At 31.6% G+C, this 18807-nt stretch overlaps 1 protein-coding gene across 3 annotated transcripts in view; it reads right to left on the bottom strand.

The window, feature by feature from the left end:
• LOC143226383 (ubiquitin carboxyl-terminal hydrolase 37-like) overlaps nucleotides 1-18807 on the bottom strand; it is a 48015-nt gene that overhangs the window by 1319 nt on the left and 27889 nt on the right. For 2 of the 3 annotated variants that reach the window (XM_076457283.1, XM_076457284.1), the window contains exons 11-20: nucleotides 18665-18796; nucleotides 15840-15977; nucleotides 14085-14196; nucleotides 11395-11547; nucleotides 10784-10915; nucleotides 8997-9156; nucleotides 8082-8164; nucleotides 7526-7583; nucleotides 2275-2396; nucleotides 1850-2058 (exon numbers count right to left, since the gene is read on the bottom strand). In XM_076457283.1, the coding sequence (XP_076313398.1) occupies nucleotides 1850-2058; nucleotides 2275-2396; nucleotides 7526-7583; nucleotides 8082-8164; nucleotides 8997-9156; nucleotides 10784-10915; nucleotides 11395-11547; nucleotides 14085-14196; nucleotides 15840-15977; nucleotides 18665-18796 (1299 nt within the window). The remainder of the gene's footprint in view (nucleotides 1-1849; nucleotides 2059-2274; nucleotides 2397-7525; nucleotides 7584-8081; nucleotides 8165-8996; nucleotides 9157-10783; nucleotides 10916-11394; nucleotides 11548-14084; nucleotides 14197-15839; nucleotides 15978-18664; nucleotides 18797-18807) is intronic. The other variant, XM_076457285.1, reaches the window with a different exon arrangement.

The following is an 18807-nucleotide window of genomic DNA, read 5'->3' as shown; positions in this document are numbered from 1 at the left end:
TATAGTTATAATCTCTCAATATGCTTTTAATGGAAAATTAAAAACACTCAGTATACAGCAAAAACATGTACCAAAAGAAAATTACACAAGAATGTTGTTAAATTATATTTTTAAAAAATCATGTACACATTGGTTAAGAACACATGTCATCATCTTTATTTAGCAATTAATACTTGAATTAAAGTATTGTATGTACAGGATGATTGCTCAGTACTTTAAATTAGATGAATAAAACTGCCACCTTGCATGTCTTCAATTAACAAAAGTTGATAGCAAAAACTCTTGATACAAATTACCGAAATGAGATATTTTTTTAAATACTGACTTTTATACCTTTGTGTACCTATCAAATAGACTTTAAACAAGCATTTCTGTTACCTATTTACTGAAATTTTTCATTTGTTTAATTTTTGGAATTTTTCATTCTTAATTTTGTTTTCTCATAAAAAAGACAGAGTATCTTAATTACCAACGGTAATATCCAAAATTTTATTATAGAAACATTGTTTTCTTACTAATGTTGCACGTAATTTAAAGTTTGAGCTCATGAATATTAAGCTTATATTTATATCTTGTGATAATCATTTAAATGTGCTAATATTCAAAAGTTGAGTTTCTTTTTAAAATTAATGAATAATTTATATAAAGGACTTATAGAGTGGATTAAGTCTTCCTGTGATATACAAGAATATTACTTACCATTGCAAAATATGAAAGGAGTATACTATCACTGCAGTTCAAGTTTCAGTGTAGTAAAAAAATTTAGATACATTGTTTTTAATGCATGTTTTAAGCAATATATTGATGTAGTTTATTGTGTGCAACTACACCACAGCACATGACCTGCTTATGCACATGCAGTGTCATTACCAGCACTATCTTTACATTTTATTTAAAGAGAATTACAAAGCACTAACAAAAATATATTACTTGATCAAGTTATTTGCATAAATCTAGGCCTAACTATTTACACATTCCTGACTTTTATTAGGTGTTACTTTTTTGTAAACTTGTGCTACCTAGATCTTAGTTTAAATGGCAAAAACATGAAATATTTGTAATGTACATGATACAGATTCAGCTCACTATGTTCAGCCATATTGAATTCCCTGTTGACACATCTTATAAATCAGTTCTTTAAAATCATGTATAATGCATAAAATTAAAAAAACACTCATACATCTACACAAAAATTAACATGAAGTTTAAAACTGGTTTGTACCACTACACCATGCTGTCCAATTCTTTAAAGATATTTTACTTCAGGATTATTAACGAAGATGTGATTTACATATCCACTGGGGACAAGACAAAATCCAGTTTCATTTATAAGAGCAATTCTGACATTTTAAATTTGAAAAAGTATGAAAGTCTCAGGATGTCGTGAATCATATGATGTCTTTGAATAGTTTTCTACGCCATGTCTGAATCAATGTTCTGTTTCCAATGCTTGAAAATATTAAACAAAAGTGAGATATCACACAGTTTATTCCAAACTATATTATGTATCTATACACATTTAAAACAGACATGCATAAAAGTACAAGTGATGTTGATAACAAATCAATGATTAACTTTTTTTTTTTTTTACCATAATCATGAATACAACATTATCTGGAGTGGTATGTTTCCGAACTTTGGAAAGATTAGTTTTACAAAACCTGTTAAAATCTCTAGGTCATTCTATAAATTTATAGTGGCCCATATTTAATCTATCAAATGCATGTGTACACATTAAATATGGTTTCAACACGTATACTACGCTTCACTATTATGACCTTCCTTTTATTCTGTAATTTTCATTTTCACAACCAAAATTTCTTTTAACAAAATTCAAATATGAACTCACTTTGCAACATAGAAGAACATGTAACCTGTAGTTTGTCGATCTCCAAGAACCTCCTCACTGGTTCTTTCCTTAACTACATCATCGTTATAGTACCACCACTGCTTCTGACTGAAATCATACACATCACAGAGATAATGGCCACTCTGTGCTGTCCTACCAACATGACTGACAATAGCACAAAGCTGGTAGGAATATGGTAGATGTCCTAGCTGTGGAAAAGAAATACAAATAAACAAGGATACAAAACAACTAATTAGGTGTGAATAAACACACAAAATTATTCATTCATATTTTTAAATTCTGACACTTGAAACAAAAAAGTAGCTCAGTTGTAAATTTTTTCAATGAACACAGGCAAGAAGCAGAGAAAAGCATACAAAATCAATAAGTTGATGAACATGAAACCCACACACACACAAACGTACCTCTAAGTTCTTTTCCATTTCTTCTTTTTCTTCTTTGCTTCTCAAAAGCCAAACTTTCTCACACGTTTTTTCCATATTTATGTTTCTACCTTCTTCATCTACATTTCCACTACAGGTTGCATCTGGAAGTAGAAATGTGCAAAATTATACAAAAATGTTAAGGTTACCCATGTAAAACACAATAAAAAAACAACATGGGAAGCACCGGTTACTTCTTTAAAATTAGACCATTGTTAATTTTATGAAAACAGTAGGAAAAAATTTTCTCAGTTTTCACCTCTGAGTTACATGATAAAGGGATGCACAAATTTCTTACCTGACAGATTTTATTTTTGATTACAAGGGCTTCAGATTGGTCAACCAATTAGAAACACATACTATTTATACATTAGAAAGCCAAAACACAAAATTTCAACTTCTAATCATTTTCCTTTCCCTAGCTATCATTATAACTGTTCAGCCCAAACTGACACACCCATCCCACATCCTGTTTGTTAAGAAATGTCTATATTTTCTCACATTGCTCCTGCACAAATTTATAACTAATCAAGAAAACTCTTAAGCTATATAAAACAAACAAATGACCTCTTGTTTAAAGGTAAAAGCTGAAAGTTTGCTTTGAGAACTTGTGTTTTGGACTAAAGGCACTGCCCCAAGTACCAACGACATTTATTTTAAAACTATTTATGGATTAGTTAAAAGTCAAGAAAAATTAATAATTTTGAGACATTCTATTCTTGTATCTAACATATGTTTGATGTTCTAAAATGAATATCTGAAAGCTAAACAAATTATTATTGTAAATCTGACAGTGAAAATAAAATAGGCTAGTAAACCATGCACTAGAGGACAAAAGGTCTTAAAAGCTAATAATGTAAGTGGCTAAATTTTTAATATTTTGTATGTATATAAATTTTTAAACAAAAGTAACTCAAATGTAAAAATTAGAAAATTATTAGATAAGAACATATCTGTACAAAAAATATTCTAAGAGAATACACACATGGTGCCATCACATGAAGTAACTTGATAATTTGTTTATCCTACCAACCCCAACCTTTTACCAGGTGATTTACTGTCATTATACTAACAGACACAGTTAAAAGAGCATTAACACAATACAATTAAATTAAAGCAGAAGTCAAACTGTTAGAAATCTGAGACTGTTCATGATAAATCACTGTAATCATCTATTACTGTCTGTTTTTATGGAAAAACTATACATATATTTTTGAATTAATTTCATACTTTTAAAAATAACTTATTAAATAATATGATTTTTATTGTAAAACAAACTTGTAATGTTTACTAAAACTTTACAAGTTTCATGAAGATACTCTTTATACATTAAAAATTATATTATGTATAGTTTCATTATGGTTAAAACATCCAATCAAATTCACTCTTCCAGGTAGGTAGGTATTTCACGTTTATTGACACAAAGCTACTAGGCTATCTGTGCCAAACAAGATGTAGTGTACTATAATGGTACATGGAAATTACAGTAAAAATACATGAAATATGTAAAATTAAGACCTGCCAGCAAGATTAAAGCATTAAGTTCAAACTTGCTGTCAGTCACCCAAAGTTGGCCTTTCCAGTCCTGGGTTCAGGTCAAAATAAAATTAAAATGTGTAAAAGAAATCATGCTTAAACAGTATATAGTCTAATAAAAACCTTAAGTTAAAAAGACCAATAAATATGTTTGAAATGGAGGCAGGATTCTTGGTTTTAATGAAGGCAAGATAATAAAATATCTACAATTGTGACCTGAGTGTCACACAGACCACATGTTGGTGCATCAGTACCAGATAAAAGTGGTGAGTTAAAAAACTGTGACCAATGTGTAGCCTTGCCAAAACAAGTTCCTCCCTTTGATCTTTACAGAAACAAGATGGTCAAAGAGCTAAAGAAGGCTTGATTTGAAAAAGCTTATTATTTTGTTGCTCACTCCAGGTCGACTGCCAACTGGTGTACATCGGGCTTTGATAACTGGACCACAGATGGTGGTGATAGAGTCAGAGCAGATGGACTTTGCCACTCTGTAAGCTAGCTCATTCCCATGAATACCAACATGCACTAGTATCCAAAAAACTGGACAGAAAGAGATGGGACAGTTTGTTTTGGATACTGATAAGAATAGGATGGAAACTAACATGGAATGATGCCAGAGCCAAAAGACAACTGAGTGAATCAGTATGAATTGTACAATTTATATATTGCATAGTTTCAATATGATTCAGGAAAAGAGAAATGGCATACAATTCAGCAGTGAACACAAAAACTGTAGAGGAGATTCTGTGTGCAACAACCAAATTGTAGAAACAACGGCTGAGCCTACAGAGTCACCTGATTTTGAACCATCTCTATATATGGGAATGAATGGATTATTTGAAAGATGTTCAGCAAATAAAAAGCGATATTTCCAATCAGGAGTATCTGCCTTCCTCAGATGACTCAAAGATAGGTCACAGTTGGAGATAGTAATTAGTCATGGTGGAAGAGGCCGATCTGTGGATACTGCTATGCTATTCAAAGATAAATCCAATTTTTATGACTGCACCGGATACAAAGGCTAAAAGGAACAATGGCAGATCTTCTATTGTAAAAAGTGCAGCCTACTGAGAATGGAAAACATAACCGCAAGTAGGATGCTGTGGTAAAGAGGGAAGTTTGGAAACATACATAAGAGATAGTTGCAAACTGCAAATATACAGATGGGGGTTCATGGTACTCCACATACAAACTTTTGACCAGGAAAGTATGAAAGGCCCCAGTGCAAACCTGAAGCCCCTGATGTTGGATAGGATCTAACATTGTCAGTGCTGAGGTTTTGGCAGAACCATAAACCCACATGGACCTGGAATCGGGAATTCATTAAAAAATGCTAAATAAAAAGTGACACGCAATCAGTATGAGTGAAGATCTTTCAAGATGCCATGCCACATCTCCACATTGTATCACAAGCTTTCTCTAAACAAATTAAAAAAAACCCAACAGAAACAAGATGTTGTCGCTTCAAAAAGGCTTCTCTGACATGTTTCAAGGTGAATTAAGTGGTCTATCATGGAGCATTGTCTTCAGAACCCACACTGAGTGGGTGAGAGAAAGTTGTTTGATTCAAGGAACCAAACAAACAAGCATTAATTATCCTCTCCAAGAGCTTACTGAGACAACTTGTCAAAGCAATTGGACAATAATTCAAAGGAATCTTCAGATCACTCCCAGGTTTAAGAATAGGGAGTACAATAGCTTGGCACCAAGCATCAGGACAGACATTCTCCTGCCATATCCAGTTAAAAACAGCCAGGAGAATAGTAAGAGAGGTAGGAGAAAGGAGGCATAGCATCTTATAATGTATATCATCAGGTCCAACTGATGTACTGCCAAACTGATGAAGCACGCTGTAAGAGGGCAATTGTAGTCATAAGGATGATCAGTCAAAAAGGAAAGATGCAGATGTTCTAACTGTGTTTTAATAGCTAAGAAGGAAGGGGATGAGTTTGAAGAGCTAGATACATGAGAGAAACATTCACCAAAAGTAGTGGCAATGCTCTGAGCATCAGCAGCTTCATGACCATTGAATATTAAGATAGAGACGGGAGGCAAAAGTATACCATCCACTCACCTTCCCGGATCTTATCCCATACGACTTTTGAACTGGTGGTTGAAGAAATGCTGGAGGTGTATTTAATCCAAGATTCCTTCTGGCTTTGACATCTAACTAACCAAACATGTGCACGAGTTTGCTGAAATGCAATGCAATTTGAAAGCATGGGATATCTATGAAATTTATCCCAAGCACATTTCTGAGCTTTTCGTGTTATATAACAAGTAGAATTCCACCATGATGAAGACCCCATGGAAACACCTTGGCTTGAACAAGGTAAAGTTAGGCAATAACTGGAAGATGTGGTAGGGACAGACATTGAATTAGACATTGATTTATTAATTTTTTTTTATTTTGGGGTTTTAGATTATGATGTGCTGTTACAGATTCTGTAGAAGGCATGGAAAGATCTGTCTGGACTCCGACTGTAGTAGTGGAATGGATTACAGCAGCATAACTCCAAGATGAAATTGGGAATAGTAATTTCTGAGCCTCTGAGTAAGTAATATTGTGAACTCTCTTCAGACGTTGTACTTCATTCTCTTCCACCCATTTAGGGCAAGAAGTAAAATAGGAAGGATGTGGACCATTACAGTTAATACAATGTGATTCTAGTTCGCATTCAAAAGATATCGTAGTCTTTACCAGCACAACAGGCACATGTCAAGAAACCACGGCAAGATGTTTGAGTGACCAAATCATTAACAATGAAAAAATGTAACAGGGTTAGAAATATAAGGCCATACCTTACAATTCAGATGTCCTGCCTTGATTGTGGTAGGAGGACACGATGTTGTAAATGTTAATATCAGAACATTTGTCAGCTCCATAATCCTGTCTCTATGAGTAAAAATTCGGTGCACAGCTATAATACCTTGGCTGGTGAAACCTGTGAGGACCTCTGACTCTGGAATAGTATTTAAATCCCTCTCAACTATAACTCCTCTTGAATAATTCAAAGTAGAATGAGGAGTAACCTCAAAGAGTATATCCCAAATGGCTTTTGATTTCAAGAGGAGTTTGGAATGTTATGATGAAGATGTTTCCACTAAAATGTCCCCAGACTGTAATTTTTTTACCAATTTAGAAGAGCCAGCAAGCCCTTCCAAACCCTTCTGAATAAAAAATGGAGACATCTGCTCTAAGGGATTTTCAGTTAAAAAAAGTATAATTAAAAATCGCAGGACAGATTCAAATTGTAAGTTTGACTGTACAGTTATCAATGCATGGTCATTTGCCAGTAGTTGGATTTTTCTCTTTGTTGTCATGCTTGTTTATTTTTTTTAGTTGAGGGGTATCCATAATACAAAAAAAGAATATTTTGGTGCCCACTGACCTCACCACCCACCATGGAGCACTACGAGGGGATGCACTACAGTGCCATAATAAGGTCACTACAGCAATACCAAAGTTTGGAGTTGGACCCCTCTCCTTTCTTTCACTCTTCCAGGATGTATAGGGTCAGTACAAAAACCAAATAATGCAGTATTGCAGGGTTTGAAACTGGTTCACTATTTTAACACATGTAGTTACCACAGTTCTGCACATTTTTTACAAATTAAATTTGGTAACATATAAAGATTTTTCAATCTTTATAAAATTTTTTACAACACAGAATAATAAAAACTTTTCAAAACTAACCTTGGATGCTATTTTCAATGGCTTTACGAAACTCTTCCTCTTCTCTATACTTAGCATCCTGAAATTAGTTAAACATAAGATCCATAGCATATAATATCAGCTACTTACTCAAGTTTCTCTGTTTTATTACAAACATGAATTATTCTGCTATGATCAAGTTATAAAATAAATTTCAAATACTGCTTCAGTTATTCCCAGCCTAAATCTAGATTTTCATTTAATTACCAACAATGGTATTAACTTTACATGAAAAATATGGTAACTCCACTTTTTTGATAACCAATGCAATTTCCACAATGACCAATACAATTTAAGTGATAAGCAGAAGAAAAAGATAAATTATTTCACTCATGAAAACTGAAACCATGTTGTGCCTAGGATGATGAAGCATGCTCCGTCGCTAAGTAATTCGTATGTCACTGCAGCATAATAAAAGCTGATAAAAGAAAAATTTTTAAAAGTAAAATAGAAACAACAACAACTGGTATTTATAAGTGTCACACTTTCATCTCAGATAAACATATAATAAAAGCCAAGTTTCTTCATTAAGACTCACCAATAGACTGGATTCTAAAGCTTCTTCTAGTTCCTTCTCTTCATTTGCTTGATCTTTAATAGGTGACTGCTCCATTGCATGCTCTAAAATAATTAAGATATTAAAAATGCTTCTCTTTGTTTCAGCCTTTACACTGATGTACTTCAATTTACATCTGAACTCACTTCATTTTCAAAATTCACTATAGGAAAGCCTAATTTTGTCATGCAATCACCTGACTAACCGAAACCACGTTGTGCCTAGGATGATGAAGCATGCTCTGTCGCTAAGTAATCCGTATGTCACTGCAGCATAATAAAAGCTGATAAATTAATCCTGATGTGAAGCAAATTACACAAAAATATTGTAAATGATCAAATCCCATCACCACAATTACAAAAGTGCATACTCTACTTTAGCAATCTCAGCAAAGCAATTCCAAAAGAACATGTATTTGACAATAAAATAATTTAATATTATAAGAAACAGATCCAAGTACATGATTTAACTAACTTCCATTCCTATCATTACAACACTGCTCTGTGTATATAATTTTAACTTGTGGACAGATATAATACTTTAGCTCTTATGTTTTTTTCTCAGGCCAAACCACTTCTATAGTTCCTTCAAACTGTTTAAAACTATTTTATGGATTGAAGAGCTTGAGTTTTACAAATGAAAAAACTCTCACTGTGATGTTGTCCTTGAGATCAATATTCTATTATATTCTTGTGCAAAAAAATATGGTGGAAATAAAAAGTTTTAAGCCCACTTTTAAAACTTTATTGAACATTTATTCTGCTTTAAACTACAAAGTATTCATTACACCAACATGGTAAGGTTGTTGTAGCACATTTTGGTACTTATGAATCTTAAACAACAATCACAAAAAAAATATCTAAATTAAAAATTGGCATCAAGGTAATCATTTCTTACCAGTAGTGTCTGGTGCTTCTTTAACAGGAGTAGATGCTGCTGCAGGTAGTTCTGGTATAGAAGGGTCTTCCCTTCCTCCTCTAAGACCAACAACAGCACATTGTCGATTCCACACTGGCTCTGGTTCTACATTTATTACAGGTCCAATAGCATCATAGAACTAAAGATGAAATATGACAAAGATGTTAAAAACTACACAAGTTCCTCAGATTGTATTTACTTATTTAACTTTGGATATATATATTTCTTTATGAGAATAGGTTCTGGAAAGTGTCAAGATTTGGCTGATTTACACTTTAATTTTAGGGGTTTATTAAAGAAAAGATTAAATCAGTCTTATTATGATGCAATACCATACAAACTACTAATCAATGGATCATAGTTTGCCAGCTTATTTATCATACACCATAAGACTTGATGTCTCATAAATGGCTTTCATTTCAACTGAGGCCTTGTGTGCTGTAAATTCATTAAACCTAATGAACTCTGGCATACAGCAAAAATTCTCATGTGACACATGCATCACATCTTCTCATTGGAAACCTATACAATATGAGCACAAAAGAGAAAGACATTAAAAATATTGCCAGCCCTACTGTAATGTAATATCACACAAATTACTAGTCAATGAATAATGATTCATCAACCAAAGTATCAAACACCTCAACACCAGTTACAGTTGTGTTCCAAATTCAGTTAGCTTGGTAAACTCTAGCATAATGTAGCTTATGAAGATAAATACAGCTTAATTTCAATTAACAATAATAATTATAATGACAATATCAATTTTCTAAAACAATTTGTTGCTGAGAAACAAATGATTTCTTTAAATGTTAATTAGCAATAATCATTAAGACATTTAAAGCAAACAGTTTCAATATTGTAAAGAGAACTACTTAATGATGCAATATTTCTACAGCATCCATAAAACACATTATCCATATTTTACAGATTTTGATAAGCAATTTTTAATTTAGTTTCTCATTCAACATATATTCACTAACAAAAAAAAATCAATTGAAACACAACTCACACTCTCAAAATAGTTTTAATTTATGTAATGAAATGAGATTGGAATATGTAAATACAAATGCTTATACAGAAAATATAATACATGTAAATATCATGTTGTTTATCAGTTTTGAACTTACACATCCCATTATGCCAAATTATTACATATACCTAGTTCTTATCCTTTATTATTTTATACACTTTCTATAAACACAATTAACCATTCATTGATACAAGTTATTTTTTTCTGTATAAAATAAAAACATAATGCAGCCAGTGAAAGAATTTTAAAATCAAATTAGTTGAAAATATATCGGCACTCAATCTTGTTATGAAGAAGTCCATTACATATATCAGAGTTCAATATACAGTTGTTTGAGCTGAAATAAATATATAACTGTGTCAAAGGATAAAAAAACAAGTCAACATTTTGCTCCAAATTTGTTAGTTTTCTAAAACAAGTTTAATAATAAGTTCTAGATTTCTCACCTTGTGTTGAAATCCCAAAAAATAAAAAATTCAAAATTGTTACTACAGAAAAAAGTGGTCTGCATTTTACCTAAATAGTTTGTTATGAAACAAGTCCAACATAGCTGCTTGCATTCCAAAGAAATGGACAAAGCTGCTAACAAGTTAAAAAAGAAGTCTCTGGCTACAGACTCGTGTTTTTTGTTTTCTTTTTACTACATGCGAAAAAACATGCCAAAAATGATTTATTTTCAACAAGACAAATTTATAAAAACTGTATTGCAAGAACATCCAAAAAAACATCATACCAAATGTTCATTTTTGCTTCTTTCAAGAGCTAACTGAATCTGTTCTTCTTCTGACAGGTGAAGAAGCTCTGGTGATTCCCATTCAGAATTGTTGGTTTCAAAGTGAAAGTACTCTGGGTCACTAGTTGAACTCTGGTAAAAGGAATGCAACTAGAACCTTTTGGACATATCTAATATATATACGTACTATTAAATTTCACAAACTAGAATACCTAACTTCAAAATGGCCCCAAGCAGCCTTGCCTACTTTCTAGTATTTATAAAACTTTCAATTTACACTGTTCACATCTTCAATTATAAAGCTCAGTCATTTTTCAAAACTCAAACACTGACTACCACTGTGATGGTCATATATTTGATTATATTTAAGTAGACAGTTTTTCATTATTAAACTTTCTTGAAACAATTGTGATAAACAAAGAGTGAGTCAGCTACTTTGCCCAAGTAACAGTTTCACTGTTAACCACTCTTACATTCACTATTAGTTTTCTGGAATCACTAAAAACATGCAAAACGATTCTTATACAAGAAGTCTTTAAAACAATTGTGGTTACTGAAATTCTTTACACATTCAGTGCACTCTAAAGCATTTCAAATAATGTAAAACAAACCTTTGTTATTAAAGATGTTGGAAGGTCTGTATCTGCTTTGTGTACATTTTCAACAATAACTGAGTTTTCTTCACCCTTCTTTAGATTTAGTAAGTCATGCTTCTGTATATCTTTTTTACTCTCTTCATCATCTTCTTGGGTTTCATCGTTACTCTGTACAAGTCATTAGAATAACAAATCTAAACAAAAAACTTAACTCCAAGTACATTTTAGGAAAAATAATGAAACTACTACTAAAAAATGCATGCATACATATTTTTCCAAACTTGTCACTCACTTCATTATGCATAACATTGCATTTTAATATAACTGGTTTTAAAACCATCAGGCTGACAAAATCACAACAACCAAGGTCTTAAGTGAAATATGCATTATATCAGTTAAGTTAAAGATTTACAATTCCACTGATTTTAGTTCCAGCTCAATACAGATACAACTTGAAACAAACTGTAAAAACAGTAAAAATGATAAAATTTATAAAAAATTTGCTTCTCTTCAGCTCTATTTCCATTAAAATAAGAAATTTGAAAATTTTCCATGTCTGGAATGCAGACACTTCAAACAAAGCATAAGGGATAATAAAAGCTCTTGAATAAAAATTTATCTTTATGGTCAACTTACTATTCATGAAGAAATAAAAGACCACTGCACAACACAGTTATTACACTGATGTTACTTAATATGCTCTTAATTGCTGTCCTACAGGAAAGGCTTCACACACTTCTTTTACAACCCAGACAGATTCTAGGACTAGTGTAATTTCAGTTCATTTTGTTCTTAAATTATTTTACACAATTTACAAAATAAGTTATTGTTCCATAAAAACATGTACACACACACACACACACACAGTACATCCGTTATGTTAAAATAAAGTAACACGGCTGTCTGTAAAGACAAAATTTATATTTAGTATTTAGATCAATTTTAACATCTAGATAGACAGTCATGTTACTTATTTTAACAGAACAAATGTACACACTTTTAATTATCAATTACAAGCCTAATGAGATCATGCACCAGCCCACTTTTTTAAAAAAAAACTGTACAATAAAATCTAACATAACATTAAAATTAATATGTATGGTTATGTATTCAGACAAATGGAATCCCACTTTTTAAGGTGTAGGCTCCCTTTAAAACAATACTTCACTAACTTGGTGGCATGTTTGCTATTTTGACCTCTCAAATCTAAATTTTGAAATATAGATGCATACTTTACTGATCAAGTCTTTACGACATGCAATTTTTAAGTAATAAACATTACCACATTCATTTCACTGTTGATCAATCAGAGGTGCTATGGCATAGGACTGTATTAAATCCAAAACAAGTCTACACATTTTTCAAACACATCGGCAGACTTGTTTCCACAACGTATTTTTATGCATAACAAAAAGTAAATAAATTTGTAGCATGATATAGATGACTGATGAGTAACCCAACACAAACACAAAATTAGTATTAATATAATTGAAAAGAAACTTTTGACTGCTTCTTATGTTAATATTGATACAGTATTGATGTCCCCATCCAGAAACATTCTGGTGTTACTCAAAACAGTTATTCTCTTCTAGAGTTACACTTCAACTACATTATTGTCACTGTACAAAATATTCACCCATTCCCATTTTTAAAAGCAAATTATCGAGCACTATTTTGTTTTATTATTATTATCATCACAGAACAACATGTGGCATAGAAATGGGGTTTAACTCAGAAAAAATATTTCCCTTTCAAAGAAGAATGTGTCATTAATATATATAAATGATAACTGAGACAGATGGAACAGTTTACTATTCAATGAACATTTGTTACAAAAAGAAATTAAATCCCAGACAAGAATAAAATTTAGGGAAGAGGAATCAAAACTAGAAATAGTAATTTGGATTTTTATTAATATTTTATTCAAACAAATTCTAATAAAATTTAAAACAAAATCAAATTTAAAACTAGAAAGTTTCACTGTTTTATTCTGTGAGTGACTTGAGTGGAAGATAACAGAATTTTTGAAATTTAATATTTCTATCAACCTCGTAAAAAACAAAATAAACATGTATTTAAGTCAATTTTTTTCACTGTTCTGGACACAGAATATTGAATACACAGAATGAAATAAAACTTACAAAGATAACTTCAAAAAATTACATTTGAAAAACTATTATACAATGTAACAATATTTTTACTTTTTCTTGTTCCTGGGCAGAAAGTGTCATTTTCCAATTGCTCATGCCTAAAGTAAATGGAAAAGATCTATTTTTCTCTTCAAACTTTGCTTTTGTGACCTGGGAGCATATAACAAAAACATGATGGGAGACTATATTTGGAGACTGATACATGAAAGTGATTTACATTACAGTCGCAAATCTCGAAAAACTACTCACTTCTAAACATTTTTTATAGGTTTAGTATAAATACATGTAAATCTTGATTCATATGTTGTTTTATTCAGACCTCATGTAAATGCAAATGTGCAAATTTGCCCGTTTTTACATAGAAAATAAGTTAATTTCTAAATTTCATTATCCAGGTTACTAAAGCAAAGTTTGAATGGAATAATGGCCATTTTCTGTACTTTTACAACAAAAGCAATAAGAAATAACACATATTATCCAGGAACCAAATTTGTGTTACATAGTGTAATCAACAACTATTAAAATTATAAAAATGTTTATTTCCTGATGACTTACTGAAGGAACTATTATCTTCTCTTTTTCTACACTGATCTCAGCATCTTCATCTTCTGTGTTATCCAAGACAATGACTCTATTCTGGACTTCCTCTTCAACTATGATGCTATCACTGTACAGAACATTAATATATTCCTGTTTTAATGTAAAATGGTAATGCTTTATTTTTTTTTAAATTAATACACAGAAACAGTGTTTAACAAGACAAGTATCTAACACTTTTTGTATCCTTTTCAAACAAGGAATTCAGTATTAAATCATTAAAATTCTGCGTAACTCAGTTTTCACAATACCAAACACAACCCAGGTAATCCTCTTATCTTAAAACTAACTTGTATATTTATTTCACAAAATGTTTTTCTTTCTTACAGGTGAGCTCAAATTTAGATTCTAGGTGTGACACACAACTTGATAATATTTTAAACCTCCTAACAAAGTATTTGTTCATCATATAATAGCTAAAATTTAATTATTTTGTAGTAAATCAGCAAAATACAAAATATAATCAACCTAAGCCTGCTAGTGATATATAACAAAATTACCTAGATGGAATAGTTTCTTCATAAGAATTTTGTTGTTGTTACAGAATTTATCACACTCAACTAATTACACTGTAAACCATAAGCTTTAGAGCCAGATAAAATGAACTTACACCAATAAGCCATGGTTAAAAATGTACACTAAACAGATCTACCATTTGTAGTTCCTTCTGTAATGTAGTCTTTTTCCTAACAGGGAAATCATCTCTTCCTGCAGTACTAGTATCACTTTTAGAAAAGAATTTTTATTAAAAAGAAATACAATAGTTAATGTAAGTTGTTTTATTTTTGAAGCAGAGCAAATTTGTTTTAGCTACAAAGTTAATGCATGTTAAAAGTTTTTGCAGCACGTTAAACGATACCTGTAATCATTGTATATGCAAGTAATTTTTTGATAATTTTAAACCCTGAAAATGCCAGTTGTAGTCAAAATTTTAGTTTTATTACTATGTACTAATGAACCTACGTATCTGTACTTTTGATAAAACTAAGTACCCATCCCCAAAATGTTCAGCTAATAAAACATGCAGAAGATATATTCCTGTGAAAATGTTACTCTGTAACTCAGATCTTGGAAGTCTCCTCCCAACAATTCACGTTAACTTTCGTAAATAAATATAGATTTATTTTTATGATAAAAAACATTTAAGTACTGCATACTACATATTTTAATCTTTCAAATCACTTCATCATTTCTAATTTCATACACATCATGTGAACTCATTGTAAGATTAGATATATTCATAAAATCATACACAATATATGACAAAATCCATAATGCAGAGAAAGTTAAAGTTATCTTTATTCTTACCAAGAATCATCTTATTTAGATTTATTAACTAAGTTATGGAATGTACGTAGATTAAAAATATTTATATTGAAATTACTCTTTTCTTTTATATATAGACTGTATACATATATCCCTATTGATTTCACAAAACTATTATTCTATTAAGTAGTATTTCATACGGTTCAGAGATGGTGGATTACGTGCACATATGTGTATCTACATCCATACACAAAGAACTACAAATTCCAAGAGCACAACAACTTTCAATGACATCAACATATAGCACCAGATTTCCTGAAAGACTGACACAGATGACTATTAATCTTAAAGGCACAATACGTATATTTAAAACTACTCAGGTAAAATTTATATATTCAAATGAGGTAAATAATGAAAATAACAGTTCTCCAATGGCTAACTACTTACTTAACAATGCCTGTTGGATCAACAACAGTGTCTGTCACATGGTTCTGAAGTGTTATGAATTTTGGAATAATAACGGGGACAGCTACTTTCAGGGAGTAATGATCAAAACCATACCGTTTTAAGTGAATGACGAGGACCCTATAATAGAAATTCATTTTGTTAGGATTGAATACATTTTTTAAAATAATTCTCAAATATGAAATAAGTTTAGGGTTATTATCCCTAGGGTGATAAAAAAAAATCACAATTCAATGTGCTATATCTCACAAATGGTATAGCAAGGCATAGGAAGATGAAACTTCATACAGGATGTTAAGGTATCACGTGGATGCAAATACCATAGTTATCGTGAATTGTCAACAGAGCACCACTGTGGTTTCTTTCACATATTCCCCATGGGTATGAATGGTCCTGTCAATCAAACTGCAGCTCATTGAAACACAATACAACTGTTAAGTATGCCGAGAGGTGAACAAGTGAAACATTATTACACCAAAGCAGCTCTGAGCAAATACTGTAGAAAATACATCTGCAGAGAGCATTATTCCAGTGCTGGTGTGTGCAAATTCATAAAAACATTTGAGAAGGTTGCAGTTGTATAAAGAAATGTGCAGATACTACTGAACCTATCACTGAGGTCAGCTATGTCAGAGTAGAACAAACCAGCACAACTGCAAAAAGTTGTAGTGTAGATAGTGCCATCTAATGTCTGGATTTGCAAATATTTCTTTACAAGCAACATAATGTTCAAAGCACTGAAAAAGACAGAAGTAACCTGACATGTTAACCAATGGCCTGCCAATACCTTGTTGACTGATGAAGCACTCTTCACTCTTCCTGAAAGTGTTATGACACACAATTACATTATCTAGTTAGTACATTTTTTTCCCCATACCTCAATGATGCAAGGGTCACAATGTAGCATGGTTCCACAGCTTTGTTACTGAATGTATTTTTGAAGCACTGTTAGCACATGCACTGCAAGTATCATCATTTGCCCACAACCAATATAGTTTCTATGATGCTGCTACAAAATGTGACAGACAATACTGGTTGCCCCTCCAAATATTGGTAATCGGGTAAAAACACATCTTCAGGAACATGTGCAAACCATGTCACTTTCTTTGTAAATGGCCATCTCAGTTACTGAGTTGATTTCTGATGGTGAGGATGCCTGAAGTTAAATGTAGGAAACCATCCATAATTCCAGATTTCATTGATGCAACTGTCCAGCTTACCAGCCCACATGTGCAGTGTTAACCTTTTCTCAACAGCCTCAGTATAAAACATTCAAATTCATGTACACATCTGCACAAATTAGGTATTTCTATAACTTTTAATGCTGTGTGTATGTTCATAAAATTTGGTAGACTTTTCCTAAATATCTTTTTGTGAGTATATTGATTTGTTTCCTTATTGATCCAAGTGTGAAGTTACTTTTATGTTATGATTAAAAAATACTGTTTTTCATCCCAAAAATTTCAAATATTTTCATAATCTCTAAAACCTCTTACACACATTTCAAATATTTGTTTTCAATATAACTTAATATTTTATCTGTTATTTTCTCTACACTAACTCTATATGGCATTGATCAATTTGACTGACCTTGTAACCACCATAAAATTTTTCTCTACTAGTAACAAACTTTGTATTTGTTTGCTGTTTGCCTTTTTTTGCCACATTGTGGTGGGGTTTTTCAAAAGAATCATAGCAATTATTCTAAATATGAAACTCTTAAAGTGCAAAATCAGTACATCTGTGTAACGATTTATTAGACATGGTGTCACAGTACCGCCCTCAGTGGCAACATCCAACAACTGTAGTATTTGCATTCTAATGATACCTTTAACTATTGTGCAATTCCACCTTTCTATGTCATACCACTTGTAAGGCACAAGATGCTGAACTATAAAACTTTTATTGCAATGGCAATTGACCATATACATTTAGAAGGCTAACAGAAATACAGTAAAAATAGGAGTCGAGAATGCATTACTGAAATAAAAACAAATGGAAAGACATTAAAAACAAATTAAACCAAAGTTTCTGAATATTTTAATCACACCAAGTTAAAGTAGTTTGGAAAAAATGTGCCATATTTGATGTCAATAAAGTTAACAAAAACATCAGTTTTATGAACGTTGTGTAGTTGAGTTAAACTAATTCAACTGGGAAGAGTTAATAAAATTTAAGAGCAGTAAAGAATGAAAGATTTACTTTACAGAAGCAACCAGATTAATGATCTTTTACTCTACAACTAAGATGGCTCTCCTGTTTTATATGTTGTGTTACCTGTACATCTTAGCTGTCTCTACTGTTTATAGTAATCTTTTAAATGTTTGACTGAAAACATTTTTTCACTTTTACTATTTGTAGGTAAAATTCACTAAAGTCTTTCAAAAGTAAATCTTCTTTAAAGTTTTCTTTTTAACTTTCTTCTTAATTTGCAGATTCAAAACCAGTGGCATGTTAAAATAGCACTTCATCTCTATCTTTTACCCACCACAAGACACCGAAGCCTTTCATTCTATACCAGAAAATATATCGTTTGTATAAATTTAAAATATTTGCAAAGCATTACAGTAGAAACATGTTGCTTTTAAACACTACTTTTTTACAGCAACAGTTTCACATTACTTGTTCCTTTTCATACTTTTGATACTTTTTTAACATTACTTTCTTGAGTTACAGAAAAGTTTGAAATAGCGTGCCTGTGATAGTGCTTAAACTTCTTATAATAAACTGGTTTTGTCATATTTTGGTAAGAGGAAAATATATACAAAGAGTCTAATATCACCAAACAAAATGAGCAACACAATTACCTGGGAAGGCGATGAAACCTCTCTAAGCACTTTGCATCTTTTCCTCTGCACTTTTCACATGAAAATTCAAATTTTTCTGGCAGAAAATATGTGTCTACTGCATCTTGAAGTGATGCAGGTATGGAAGTATCACTGAAAAGTAA

The sequence above is a fragment of the Tachypleus tridentatus genome, chromosome 9 (assembly GCF_004210375.1).
Source record: "Tachypleus tridentatus isolate NWPU-2018 chromosome 9, ASM421037v1, whole genome shotgun sequence".
Classification (NCBI taxonomy): Eukaryota; Metazoa; Arthropoda; class Merostomata; order Xiphosura; family Limulidae; genus Tachypleus; species Tachypleus tridentatus.
This window is presented reverse-complemented; position numbering and strand designations above follow the sequence as displayed.